This window comes from Hippocampus bargibanti, linkage group LG19 (assembly GCF_051943395.1).
Source record: "Hippocampus bargibanti isolate YZ-2025 linkage group LG19, ASM5194339v1, whole genome shotgun sequence".
Taxonomy (NCBI): domain Eukaryota; kingdom Metazoa; phylum Chordata; class Actinopteri; order Syngnathiformes; family Syngnathidae; genus Hippocampus; species Hippocampus bargibanti.
Window position 1 is genome coordinate 8,843,669 of NC_142752.1, and position 14,149 is coordinate 8,857,817.

A 14,149-nucleotide genomic window follows, 5' to 3' on the forward strand; every position below is an offset into this window, starting at 1 on the left:
GCAACTCACTTTTACATGATCTGATTACTTTTTTTAATAAAAATAAAACAGAAATGGATGGGAAAGTACATTTGTTGTTGGTTGATACAACTCAAAATAAAGACATGAGTGTTTTTCAATATAATTATTTCAGCATCATCCATTATTTACACTGCGGACATAGTGGACAAACACTGGGGTGAAGAAGTCTTATTTCCAAGTCACCTCCTCGCCAGGCTTCAGCTCCCTTACACAGAATAGAAATATGAAGACAATCAACACATTTGCTTTGAGAGACGACAACAAAATATTACGTAGAATCCTACCTGCCGTATAAAAGACTTTTGTTCCTGAAAGCCGTCAGCTTCTTGTCCTGTTGCTTGTCGAGGTACAACCCAATCACAAAACCCATGGGCACAAGCAAGTTCACCCAGTACTCGCGGGCGAAATGTACAAAATTGACCATGCTTGCTGCAAATACAGAAAAAAAAGCAGTAAGATTTTAGTAATAATCTTGACATTCAGTCAAAATGTATTAAGCTAAAGAATAAAAGCATATATTCAGATTCAAATCACATTGCGGGGGTGGTTTTGTCCTATTCAATAAGAATCAAATACTGTATACAGTATGTTATTTCATACTCTGCATGACCAGTTGCCGTTTCCACCTTGACGCAATCGTAGATGGGAGAGAATGAGCAGTAAAACAAAGCTCAGCTCGAGTACATTTCAGAAGGGCTGCAGTACCGACCATGTAATATGTTTTAGCATGTCATATTGTTTGGACAAGTGGTCATGAAAATGAATGTATCGATAAGCTAATGGCTTAGCACTGCGTGCAATAATCTGTTTACATGAAAGTTTTTATTACATTACAGTAATTAAACCATAATTATGACAACAATTTAAAGGCGGTTATTAGTCACATGCCAAAACGTCTATTTTATGTTTTAAGTTACCTTGTGTTTAAAGAAAGCTTTGTACGGCCTTTTGCTGTTCACTCACCCTACAGAGGACATTGGAATACACCATCTGCGCCGACATGAGTGGGTGGTTTTAGCAAGTTGTGGGCATCAAAATAATGCATAACAACATGTATTTAACAATTTCAAAATTTAATATGGACATTTAATATAGATATAATGTTCGTCTAATAATGTTACAGAAACGAAATCGATTTGTTATTGGTTAGAATATTATCCTGCATCTGATAGCGAGTTGGTAGGCTCTTATTCACTTTGACCTATGACGCAGAGGCAAACATGGCTGCTTGTGATGCTTCGACGCTTGCAAAAATGTCCTAAAAGAAAAGAAAAGAATATTACGATTATTTGCTTGTTAGACCACCCTGCTTAAATATTTAAATCTATACGTATTCTATCTGAATGGTACGTTTAAAATATTGAATTTATCTTGCGTTACGTATGCAGAAGCGAAAATGCAGCTTGCAAGTAGACTTACTGGTAGTTTTGGTAGCGTGACCCGCAACAGTGTGTTTATCCAAATGTGTATCCTAATTAGTGGATCAATTAAAGTAGAGGCGGATACAGTTTTAAATAACGATTGTTGTCTTTTTGTGTCTTTCCAGACATGTACTTTGCCAGTGAAGTTCATAATTCAATGCTTGATGTCATATTGTTTTTTTTTCCAGCGTGAAGACAAGTGAGAAAGCCAAAATGACGTCCATTATCAAACTGACAGCTTTGTCAGGGGTTCAGGAGGAGTCCGCTCTCTGCTACCTTCTCCAGGTGGATGAATTTCGCATCCTTTTGGACTGTGGCTGGGACGAGAACTTCTCCATGGACATAATTGATGCCATAAAACGGTAATTGGAATATTGGTCTTAAATTTAGAAGGAGGCAACACAAAGACAAAATATGGGGGAAAAGTGGAGGTGTTCAATAACTTGGAGAGAAACTGCTCAAAGTGATGGACATTGTGAAAGTGCACAGACAGAATGGGCCTGATGATGCCTATGGAATCATGGGTAATCTGTGGTCATTGTATATTGCAGGCATGTACATCAGGTTGACGCTGTGCTTCTCTCCCATCCTGATCCTATCCACCTTGGAGCTTTACCGTATGCTGTTGGTAAATTAGGTTTGAATTGTACCATATATGCAACGATTCCGGTATACAAGATGGGTCAAATGTTCATGTATGACCTGTATCAGGTGAGAAGGATTCCCAGGTGCATTTACACCCAGCTTCATTTTTCATCTGGTATTAATTCCCTTTTCATCTCTTTTCCATATATAGTCACGGAACAACAGCGAAGATTTTACTCTGTACACCCTTGATGATGTAGACAGTGCTTTTGATAAAATTCAGCAGTTAAAGTATTCGCAGATTGTCAATCTGAAAGGTGAGTTAAAATGTGTTATTAATACATTTTGTCGTGAATGTTACAGCTGCGTTAGTGGATATAAATTGTCAAGACACCCCCAGTAAAATGGCTGTTCAGTGATTTTAAAAGTGTGATCCAACATAAATAATTTAATTGCTGCCATTTATACTGCAGATAATGTAATCGTCATTTCTTCCTCTCTGATAGGCAAAGGACATGGTCTTTCAATTACACCACTTCCTGCCGGTCACATGATTGGTGGAACTATATGGAAGATTGTGAAAGATGGGGAGGAGGAGGTTGTTTATGCCGTCGACTTTAACCACAAAAGAGAAATGTAAGAAGGAATAAATGTTCCAGGCACAAATTTGCACATCACTTCGAATGTGAATGGTTACAACATGATTAAAAATGGACAACAACATGGAATGTTATTGTCTAGCTATTCAGACTTTGTTTGTGTTTCTATTTTTAGCCACCTGAATGGCTGCACTATGGAGAGCATCAGTCGACCATCTTTGCTCATTACTGACTCATTCAATGCGGCATATGTACAACCGCGCCGCAAACAAAGAGATGAACAGCTACTTAGTAAGTACTGTAATTGTTTAGATAACAATCCTACTGTAATTGATGTATTCTAAAAGCAAGGTGTGAAAACGATTTTTTTCCCTCTTCTCTGTCCCTTTTATTACCTCCCTGCAAAGCAAACGTAATGGAGACACTCCGTGGGGACGGTAACGTGCTTATCGCTGTGGATACAGCCGGTCGGGTGTTGGAGTTGGCTCAGCTCCTAGACCAGATTTGGAGGACAAAGGATGCCGGGCTCGGAGCTTACCCACTCGCCCTACTTAACAATGTCAGCTACAATGTTGTGGAGTTCTCAAAGTCACAGGTATCAGTCTTGCCTTCGTTGTTTTTTTTTTTGTTTTTTTGTTTTTTTGCTTCGTTAGGTTCAATGCAACAGTGGGAGCTGATGCACACTTTGATCACAGGTGGAGTGGATGAGCGACAAGCTGATGAGATGTTTCGAGGACAAGAGAAATAACCCTTTCCAGTTCCGTCATTTGACCCTCTGCCACAGTTTGGCTGACCTTGCTCGGGTCCCCAACCCTAAAGTGGTACTGTGCAGCCAGCCGGACCTCGAGTCTGGTTTTTCTCGAGAACTCTTTATCAAGTGGTGTCAAGATAGCAAACATTCGGTCATTCTGACCTATCGTACCACTCCTGGAACATTGGCCCGATACCTCATTGACCACCCCGAAGAGAAGATGCTGGATCTGGAGGTAAGAAGGACATGATGAATATGGCCAGAGGACATTTCCATTTGTCCCCGCATAGTTTTTATTGCAACTTTAAACTTAAAGGACAACTGATGCCTTCGGACAAGTTGTGTCCATAATTTGTAAAATCGCTTTAAATGACTTCTACTGAGCGTATTTTACAAATATTCCACCGCATATAGCTATATTTTACGTTTTAAGACTCGCGCTGAATATTTAGGAAGTATTGTTTTTGAGTTGGCGACGATACCTACCTTGACGTCACGGTTGGAACGTCCCTGACCGAGAAAGCGACACACAGTGCATTTTGGGTACTTTGGTCTGAAAACTTCGTGTTGATCCATGTTGATGGCGAAATTAGAAGGAAAACACATAAATAACGCGATGGTGAATCGTGTTTTGCACCAAGACTACTATTTGATACAAGCTGACACAAATTCCTAGCAGACAAATCAGCCCACTTCCAATGGAGCTTGGGCGCCATATGTAAATTTTCTGGGACGCTACATTGCAGTCCAGATGCGTCAAAATGACACGGAAGGACTTCTTTAATCGATTGCAAACATTTATGCTTTCCTCTTCAGAACTATTTGAATCATATTCATAACTGGATGAGTAACAAGAAAGCATCTTCTCCAAATCTGAAGCCATTGTTTTGATTCTCGAGCAAGGCAAGACGTCTTGGCGTGACATCATGAACAAGGGGGTGGGACCTTCTGAAACTGAAACTTTCTGAGGTCATTTTGAAGTAGTTTTGGGACACTTTAAGTCATTTTATTGGTGTTTTTCATTTGACTAAAAATATCAGCCTGCGTGTTTTGGGTGTTTTAGATGCTATAAAACATTTTTCTGATGTCAATGAGGAAAAAAAAAATGGTGTCCGGTAAAAACGTCGGTTGTCCTTTAAAGGACAACCGACGTCTCCGGACAAGTTGTTTTCATCATTTGTAAAATGGCTTCAAATGACTTCTACTGAGCGTATTTTACAAAGATTCCACCACATATAGCTATATTTTACGTTTTAAGACTCGCGCTGAATATTCCGGAAGTCTTGTTTTTGAGTTGGTGACGAGTCCTCATGTTACGTCACTGAAAGAACGCCCCTGACCGAAAAAAAGGACACATTGTAGCAGTCCTTCCATCACGTCAATGCATTTTTCTGTACTTGTTTGGTCTGAAAACTTCGTGTTGCACCAAAAAGAGGCAGAACAGGGCGACAAAGCTCCGTGTAAGGAATTAATCAGCCTGTGGAATACATTATTTAATCAATTGCAAACATGTATGCCTTCCTCTTCAGAACTATTTGAATCATATTCATAACTGGATGAGTAACAAGAAAGCATATTCGAAAATTAAGCCATTGTTTTGATTCTCCAGCAAGGCAAGACGTCTTGGGGTGACACCACGTCCAAGGGGGCAGGGCCTGAAACTGGCCACTTCCGGGTTCATTTTTTTTTTTCAGAGTTTGGACACTTTAAGTCATTTTTATTGGTGTTTTGCATTTGACAAAAATATCATACTGCGTGTTTTGGGTATTTTAGATGCTATAAAACGTTTTTCTGATGTAAGTTAGGAAACAAAAAAGTGATGTCGGTTGTCCTTAATGTGTTTATAGTCGCATGTACGTTCACCTGTAAATCAAGTCCATTTTGCAATTAAAAATATGTCGCACCAGAAAGGGCTAAAGCAATGCTACCTTGAATGCATCATTGGGAAGGTTGCATGTTCAGAGGCAATGAAAATAGAGGGAAAGAGAAGGCTTTAGCATGCAGCTGTTGTAGAGGGAGTGCAGAGAAAACATGGGCTGTTACAGCAAAGTGGAGACTTTGGAATATGATCAAGCCACAGTAACAACGCAAGTGACCATTAGCACATGCTAGATTTATGTTCTTTGTTGCTGTATACTGTACCCTCAAATTACCTAAGTTTTCCATGTATAAAACAATCTAACATGTCACTTTGTTGCGTGTTCTGACAGGTGAGAAAAAGAGTGAAGCTCGAAGGAAAGGAGCTTGAAGAGTACCTTGAAAATGACAAATTAAAGAAAGAAGCGGCAAAGAAACTGGAACAGGAAAAAGAGTAAGTCAGGTTTACAGTGAAGTGATTCTAGAATTGGAAAAACAAAAAAGTAAAAGAAATATGCATGGCAAAAATAAGGTCCAGAATGAATACGTCTGTAGGCTCTCAGTCATACAGGAGTGGTCCATCGATGAAAAAGGTTTCTTCAGCCGTCATCTCTACTTCTTTGAAGGTGTCAGATGTTTCACTCCTCATCCGAAGAGCTTCGTCAGTGAACTAAAGTTGTGCTGGTAACTATGATCCTCTATATATCCCTAATGGACAGAGGTGGCGGTGCCAGACCTCTGCTCTTATAGGTCCCTGCTCTGAGCTTCGGGGAGCAGTAGACTATTCCCTGAAGCTAATCTGATTACATCTATTGTCCTATCCCTGGCTCTGGTTTCACCTCATTCAAAGAAGTACAGATGACGGCTGAAGAAACCTTTTCATCGATGCTCCAGAATGAATTCATGTCATTGAGATGAGTGGCGATTTGACTGCATCTAAGACTTTGCCTCATACTTTGGGTGTGTTGAGTGTGTGCGATTGAGCCAATCGGAGCTAATCTCAATGCTGGTTTAAATATTTCAATATGTGTGGATTTGAAAATATTAACAGTTAATACTTCAATACGGACCTCATCAAAGAAATTATCATACGGTAAACTCCCTGATTTGGATTGGTCTGAATATTCCGGTATGTTAAAAAAAATACAGATACAGGTATATCAACAAATATTGTATCAAAGTGGTAAATAGTGTGAAGCTGACACTTGAAGCCGGAAATCCCGCAGGGTGGATGTGGACTCAAGCGACGAGAGTGACTTGGACGATGACCTGGATCAGCCGACGGTGGTAAAATCCAAACACCACGACTTGATGATGAAGGGCGAAGGAAACCGTAAAGGCAGTTTCTTCAAACAAGCCAAAAAGTCCTACCCAATGTTCCCAACACATGAAGAAAGGATCAAATGGGACGAATACGGAGAGATCATCAGGTATCCAGTGGAAGATATTTTTGGAAAATAAAAGTTGAGCTGTTATTTATCAGTCGGTCATTCTTTTTGATTGCAGGATTGAAGATTTTCTGGTTCCTGAGCTGCAAGCTGCAGAGGAGGAAAAAAGCAAAATGGAATTAGGCTTGACCAACGGCGATGAGCCGATGGACCAAGATCTCTCTGTTGTTCCTACAAAATGTGTTTCTAGTATTGAGAGTCTTGAAATCAGGTGAGCGATTACCAACTTGATCTGGGCATGTTAAAATCCAAGGAGCGTCATGATTGAAACATTATTCTGCCTTCCCATTTTCAGAGCCAGAATAACATACATAGACTACGAAGGTCGCTCTGACGGTGATTCCATCAAGAAAATCATCAACCAGATGAAGCCCAGGCAACTTGTGATTGTCCACGGCCCTGCGGAGGCCAGTCTGGACCTGGCTGAGTCCTGCAAGGCTTTCAGCAAGGATCTCAAAGTGTACACACCCAAACTGCAGGAGACAGTAGACGCCACAAGCGAGACGCACATCTACCAGGTCAGCTCTGTGTCTCCTCTTCTCCAGCTTACAATTGGCCTGATAAGTCAATTTATCGATTATTGGTCAATCGGAAAAATATTCTCTCGCTAGTGCATTGTGAAATGACACCTCGGTGTAATAATGATGATAATAATAATAAAGTCAAAGTCAGATTTATTGACAAATATTCTAATATGCATGACATACAGCACAGATGAAATTACTGTCCTCTCGGATCCAGCATGCAAGGCACTTATAATGACTTTAACAAACATAATAAACATGAAAATGCCAATTTGCCGGGAGATAATAATATTAATTATTATTATTATTATTATTATTATTATAATGATAATAGGATATGATAATAATAATAGTAATATAATAATAATAATACAAAACATCCTAAAGATAATAATAATAATAGTTAATATTATTATTGTTATTATTATTTTCATTATTATAGGTGTGTTATATGATTGTTATTATTCTTATAATAATACTTTTAATTATCATTCTTATGATAATAATAATAATAATAACACTACTAATAATACTACTACTACTACTACTACTACTAATAATACTATAATAATAATAATAATAATAATAATTATTATTATTATTATTATTATAAGAAGAAGAAGAGTGTTATTAATAATAATAATTATAATTATTACATTTGGGATGAAATGCACTGCTAGTTAAAACCAACAGACGGTGCCCAGGACAACCGACATCATTTTTTTGTTTCCTAACTGACATCAGAAAAACGTTTTATAGCATCTAAAATACCCAAAACACGCACAATGATATTTTTAGTCAAATGCAAAACACCAATAAAAATGACTTAAAGTGTCCAAAATCTGCAAAAAATTGAGCTGCGAATTGGGCATTTTCAGAAAGTCCCACCCCCAGTTCATGACGTCACTCCAAGACGTCTTGCATCAAAACAATGGCTTCAGATTCGGAGAATATGCTTTCTTGTTACTTGTCCAATTATGAATATGATTCAAATAGTTCTGAAGAGGAAAACATACATGTTTGCAATCGATTAAAGAATTTATTCCGTGCCATTTTGAGGCAACATTGGGGGGAAATGTATCACCAAAAAAGAGGCAGAAAATGGCGACCAAGCTCCATGTGATGAATTAATCAGCCCGTTTTCACAGGCTGATAAATTCCTTACATGGAGCGTTGACGCAAAATGCATTGACGTGATGCAAGGACTGCTGCAATGTGTCCTTTTTTGCTACAATGTGTTCTTTTTTTCGGTCAGGGGCGTTTCAAAAACAAGACTTCCGGAATATTCAGCGCCAGTCTTAAAATGTAAAATATAGCAATATGTGGTGGAATCTTTGTAAAATACGCTCAGTAGAAGTCATTTGAAGCCATTTTACAAATTATGGACACAACTTGTCCGGAGACGTCGGTTGTCCTTTAAAGGTACATTTCAAAATAGTTTTTTTTTTATTCTATTTTTATTCGGACAAAGACGTATTTGTGAATATCATTAAATGTACAGTCTCTTGAAATATTTTTTTACCTGCATGAGATCATCCATCTGCTTGCATGAAGGACAACTGCAAATTACGGAAAATATACTATTGAATACACACGTGTTTTGGTGTGTGGGGTTGAGGGATGCAACAGATTAATAACACTGCAAATTTCATCAGAGAAAATGATTTGGGATTTAAATGTTTTTTTGTCTGCTCATTGTGACAACGGAAGAACTTAAACCTGTAAGTCAAGGTATCAACATTTTGGTTTGCACCAAAGGTGCGGTTAAAAGACTTCCTGGTGAGCTCGCTGCAGTTCTGCAAAGCCAAAGACACAGAGTTGGCATGGATTGACGGGGTGCTGGACATGCGGGTGGTAAAAGTCGACACGGGCGTGATGCTGGAGGAGGGCACCAAAAATGAACCCGATGAAGGCGAGCAACCCATGGACACCGCACCCGACCTCGGTAGTGAAGACAGTGCCGCAATGGTGGCGGCTCAGCGGGCCATGAAGAATTTATTTGGAGAGGATGACAAGGAGCCGTCAGAGGAGAGTGATGTCATTCCCACGCTGGAGCCGCTGCCCTCACACAAGGTGAGTGAATTTATTTATTTATTTATTAACTCTTACACTGCCATTCAATTTATTCTAGAATTGAAAATATGACGTAGAGCGCCATTCCTGAATTTGTTCGGGTTTTGTTTGTTCATGATTGGTTGCCCGATGAAGTGCTGGCCTTGGCCTCTGGCAATGGTTTTTATTTTCCACAGGGGGGCAGCATTTGCCTAAATTCCATGTTAGCACTTTGTTCCAGCTTCAGCTGTTATTAAACCGCTATATAACCAATATGTATTTATTGTATTGTATTTCTTACAGCTGCCCCCATCTCATGCTCAGATAACTCCAGACCCTTATAATTTAGGAATTAACTTTTTTTTCCAATGCAAAAAAACAGGGTCTATGGTTTATTGTGCTGAATTGAATGTTTATGTACTCCTAAAACTCAATATTCTGTGGGTCCTGGAAATCAAGTGACAATGACAAAAACCCTGACATTGAACACATTTATGCACATCGTCTGGCAGTGAATGAGTTAATAGATTATTTTTAATAGTTGTATTTATTTTTTAACAGTTTTATTTTAAACTTTATTTTTAACTGTGTTATTTTATTAATTGTCAACGGGTTACACCACTGACATAGAATTAGAATTTCTCATTGACTTTACTATTCCTCTATTTCAAGTTGTGTCAGTGACCGTGCTTTTTTTTCCCTTTCATGCAACAAAGTGCTTTCAATTATTATTCCCGTGTCTGTAAATGTATCTTCACCGCGGTCTGTCTCCTTGGCCTCCCAGGTTCGACTGACTTCATTTCAGTTCATTTTACTTTTCATGCAAATTAACCCCAAACTCCATGCAGTGGATCTCTTTTTGGTCTCGCCTGTAAAAAAGTTTCACATTAGTGACTTGAAATTTCTTTCTAACAATGTCCTTTTGTGTGCTTAACGGGGAGTGTGATATTTTCCCATGCACACACACGCGCGCACACATTTCAATTATGAAAAGTCCTTTCTTGTGGGTCACAAGTTATGGAGTGCTGTTACATCATTTAGTTACGCAGCAGTCAAAAATCTCAGCAAGGGCTATCACGAAGATGCATTACAAAAGCACAGCAATATTTTTAAATGAGTATCCCTGTGACGGTCTCCGTCAAAATGGAACATTATCATCTTGATGACGACAGATTACTTGATACAGTGCTTGCCTTGGGGCGGCCGCGATGTCTCGCTGCTATAAATTGTCGCATAGATTTTAGATTTTAGATTTTAGATTTTAGATTTTAGATATTCGTATTACGGTAATGCATTAACAAGGCCAGAAAACCAATCCAGCCCGTCCTTGAAGTTAGTGTCCAACTGCTCTACCGCACCTCTGTGTTGCATTCAGGCGCCTGGACATCAGTCGGTGTTCATCAACGAGCCCCGCCTGTCCGACTTCAAGCAGGTCCTTCTCAGGGAAGGCATCCAGGCTGAATTTGTGGGAGGAGTGTTGGTGTGCAACAACCTAGTAGCTGTCCGCAGAGTGAGTAATATATATATATATATATTTTTTTTTTACTCACTATTTTATTTCATTGCATTCAAATGTGATATTATATACAGTGATACCTCGTTACTTTGCGGTTAACTTTTTTCAAGAAAAAAACATTCAGAATAAACAAAGGCCGAATGATTCAGAGGTTTTTTACATGATTGGTTCCCAGAGCTGACGTCACCCAATGACAGCACGATATCCCATAATTTACAGCCATGTGGATTTGCTGTACATCTTCTCAGTCCCGCCCAGCACCCACCTCTGTCTTATCACGTGGTTCTTACATAACTCTATTTTGCGGATTTTCATTAATCGTGAGTGGTCCCCGTTAATGGCGAAAAATGAGGGATTACTGTAAACGCACGATTTAACTCATTCACTGCCAGACGATTTGCTCAAATACGTCCACTGCAGTGCTAGGGTTTTTGTCATTGTCACTGAAATTCCAGGACCCACAGAAGATTGAGTTTTAGGACTCCATAAACATTCAATGCAGCGTAAAAAAACCTTAGACTCTCTTGTTTCATCAGAAAAAAAGTTATTTCCTAAATTATGTGGGTCTGGAATTATATCAGCTTGAAATGAGGGTGGCTGTCCAAAATATAATGCAATACATACATATTGGTTCATATAGCGCTTTTACAATAAGTTAAGGTAGAATAAAGCGCTAACATGGGAAAAAAAAAATGCTGCCCCCTGTGGAAGGGAAAAAACATTGCCAGAGGCCATGGCCAGCGCTTTATCGGCACCCAGGCATGAAAAAACAAAACTTGAATAAATTTGGGAATGGCGCTCTACGTCATATTTTCAATTCCCGAATTAATTTGTGAATGGCACTGAATGAGTTAAAAGAATACCGTCACTCATACTATGATGTTTTCAATGTTTCATTAAAATAATTTGCGTGTGACCATAATGTAGTTTTGAGTGGGAAAAAATACTCCGAAATGAAACTCAACAGAACATTCACGAAACACAGTTCGTCTAAGTAGGGCAGAAAGCCCAGAGGCTTATGAAGAATCTCACCGCAGGAAACGGGGAGGGGTGGGTACAAAAAACACCACCACAGGTGAAACTTGTCATATCAAGCCAAATAAAAAGGAAAAGCAGGAGCAAACCAGGACGTCAACATGAAAATGTGTAATTGACAAGAACTTAAAATAGATGCAGCGCAGAACATGAACTCAAAGAGGACGCTGCGTCAAAGTGGAGAAACCTTTGGTGTCAAACCGGTGAACATTCCTTTAGTTTACATGTCAAATAAAATTGCGTGTGTGTGATAGGTGAGATTGAGGTCAAACTTTTTTTTTTTTTTTTTATACAGACGGAGGCGGGACGCATCGGCCTGGAAGGCTGCCTGTGCGATGACTACTATAAGATCCGGGAGCTGCTGTATCAGCAGTATGCTGTCGTATAACAGCAGTAGCCACCACCAAGGCCGTCCCGTACAAGGACTCGACGCAAAGAAGTCATCCGTTGGACCCTTGGTACCTCCAACTGTACAGTTTCATATTATTTTATATTCCATTCTTTAATGTTAGATCATGACAATGGATTCTTTTTTTGGTGTTTGTTTTATACTGACTGATTGATCTCTGTATGTGACAAGAGATTCCTCTCCACTTCATTTTGACAGTAAAACACATTTTTCCTAATCTGATTTTTTTGTATTTGTTTCTGATGCTCACACAATAGTCACATCACAAATATGGTCGTTTAAATATTTTAGTTGAAATACAGAACTATAATCTCAGATTTTTTTAGAAGGCAAGAGAGTGCAGATGAGCTCAATACTGCCTGGCATGTTACGGCCCAATGTTATACAACACTCAAGACACGCAACAGGAAATTCACTTGGTCTCGTAACGTGTGAGATGGAATTCTCTAAACTGTCCCGAGGTGTGACTGCGTGTGTGAATGATTGTTTTAAATTCCCACTTTCTATCAACTCAAGATGATGAGTCGATGTAATTTCTAGTTTATAAATGAAATGTATTATTGTTGCTATTATTAGCTATCCATTGTCTAGCTAGCTAGCTTTCTATCTATTTGAGTTACGTATTATTGTGATTATTATTATCGACCTATTAGCCAGTTAGCTAGCTTTGTATCTATTTGAGTTACTTGCGGGTTGAGTGAACGCTGGTGCGTCTGGCTGCCGCTACTCACCCACTGCAAAACTTATCCTGTGGCTGTAAAGTGACCTTGAGAGTTTTGAAAGGCGCTTATAAATGAAATGTATTATTATGATGATGATTATTATTACTATTATCTATATTTTTATTATTATCTATATTTCTATTATTTATATTATTATTATTTGTATTATTATTGTTGTTGTTGTTCGTCTGTGTAAGCTCTCAGTCGTACAAGAGTGGTCCATCGATGAGAAGGTTTCTTCAGCCGTCATCTGTACAAAAGTGAAGGTTTCGGACGTTTCGCCTCCTATCCAAGAGGCTTCGTCAGCGAACTAAAGTCTGACTGGTCGTATCGGCCCCATTTATATATCCCTAATGTGTAAAAAGGAAAAGCAGGAGCAAACCAGGACGTCAACATGAAAATGTGTAATTGACAAGAACTTAAAATAGATGCAGCGCAGAACATGAACTCAAAGAGGACGCTGCGTCAAAGTGGAGAAACCTTTGGTGTCAAACCGGTGAACATTCCTTTAGTTTACATGTCAAATAAAATTGCGTGTGTGTGATAGGTGAGATTGAGGTCAAACTTTTTTTTTTTTTTTTTTATACAGACGGAGGCGGGACGCAACATTAGGGCTATATAAATGGGGCCGATACGACCAGTCAGACTTTAGTTCGCTGACGAAGCCTCTTGGATAGGAGGCGAAACGTCCGAAACCTTCACTTTTGTACAGATGACGGCTGAAGAAACCTTCTCATCGATGTTGTTATTATTATAAAAAACAGGCTTGTTTATTGGCAACTCTTAGTGAAGTTTACCGTCAAAATAAAGCAGAAGCAAGGATTAGTAGGTGCTTTGAAAACAATTCCATCAGATTTGCCTGAGGAAAATCTTCAAATGCCTATTGCATATAAATAGATGGATTAAAAAACCCAACCAACATCCTCCACCTGCAGATGGAGACATTTCCGTCTATTTCTCGCAGACGGTGTCCAGTGTCCTCGTGCAGCGGGTTCATGTGAACCGTCAGAGGCCATATGACAGTATTGCCTAAAGTGACAAGTGGGCTGGAAAAGACCCTTCAGCCGCTGTCGTGCCATGAGCTCGGATTAGCCCTCTCGTTTATCATTTTGGGATTGCTGCAGCCAAACAGATTTGAGCTCGCTTTCCTTATCTATTTTTGGACACGGCAGTGTATTAAAAAGATGGCTGATAAAGAGAACGGCGAAC

At 39.2% G+C, this 14,149-nt stretch overlaps 2 protein-coding genes across 2 annotated transcripts; one reads left to right on the forward strand and one right to left on the reverse strand.

The window, feature by feature from the left end:
- Positions 1-9: 9 nt before the first annotated feature.
- ndufb1 (NADH:ubiquinone oxidoreductase subunit B1) lies at positions 10-1,066 on the reverse strand. Its single transcript, XM_089022039.1, has 3 exons — positions 939-1,066; positions 306-450; positions 10-226 (listed from the first exon to the last, which is right to left on the reverse strand). The coding sequence occupies exons 2-3, from the start codon at positions 443-445 to the stop codon at positions 190-192; spliced, it is 177 nt and encodes a 58-aa protein (XP_088878165.1). The 5' UTR covers positions 446-450; positions 939-1,066; the 3' UTR covers positions 10-189.
- A 145-nt stretch (positions 1,067-1,211) lies between these two features.
- cpsf2 (cleavage and polyadenylation specific factor 2) lies at positions 1,212-13,140 on the forward strand. Its single transcript, XM_089022036.1, has 15 exons — positions 1,212-1,367; positions 1,631-1,804; positions 1,994-2,153; positions 2,239-2,344; positions 2,534-2,663; positions 2,802-2,917; positions 3,034-3,221; positions 3,322-3,612; positions 5,588-5,688; positions 6,461-6,664; positions 6,741-6,893; positions 6,978-7,200; positions 8,965-9,279; positions 10,634-10,768; positions 12,105-13,140. Exons 2-15 carry the CDS (start codon positions 1,656-1,658, stop codon positions 12,195-12,197), a joined length of 2,364 nt encoding a protein of 787 aa, XP_088878162.1. The 5' UTR covers positions 1,212-1,367; positions 1,631-1,655; the 3' UTR covers positions 12,198-13,140.
- Positions 13,141-14,149: the final 1,009 nt, after the last annotated feature.

Excerpts from the sequence above, each read along its gene's own strand:
- ndufb1 (XM_089022039.1), bottom strand. The coding sequence starts at position 445 with ATGGTCAATTTTGTACATTTCGCCCGCGAGTACTGGGTGAACTTGCTT. Across the intron at positions 227-305 it reads AAAAGTCTTTTATACGGCAG|GGAGCTGAAGCCTGGCGAGG; the intron begins GTAGGATTCTAC and ends ATTCTGTGTAAG.
- cpsf2 (XM_089022036.1), top strand. The coding sequence starts at position 1,656 with ATGACGTCCATTATCAAACTGACAGCTTTGTCAGGGGTTCAGGAGGAG. Across the intron at positions 2,664-2,801 it reads TTTAACCACAAAAGAGAAAT|CCACCTGAATGGCTGCACTA; the intron begins GTAAGAAGGAAT and ends TTCTATTTTTAG. Across the intron at positions 3,613-5,587 it reads AGAAGATGCTGGATCTGGAG|GTGAGAAAAAGAGTGAAGCT; the intron begins GTAAGAAGGACA and ends GTGTTCTGACAG.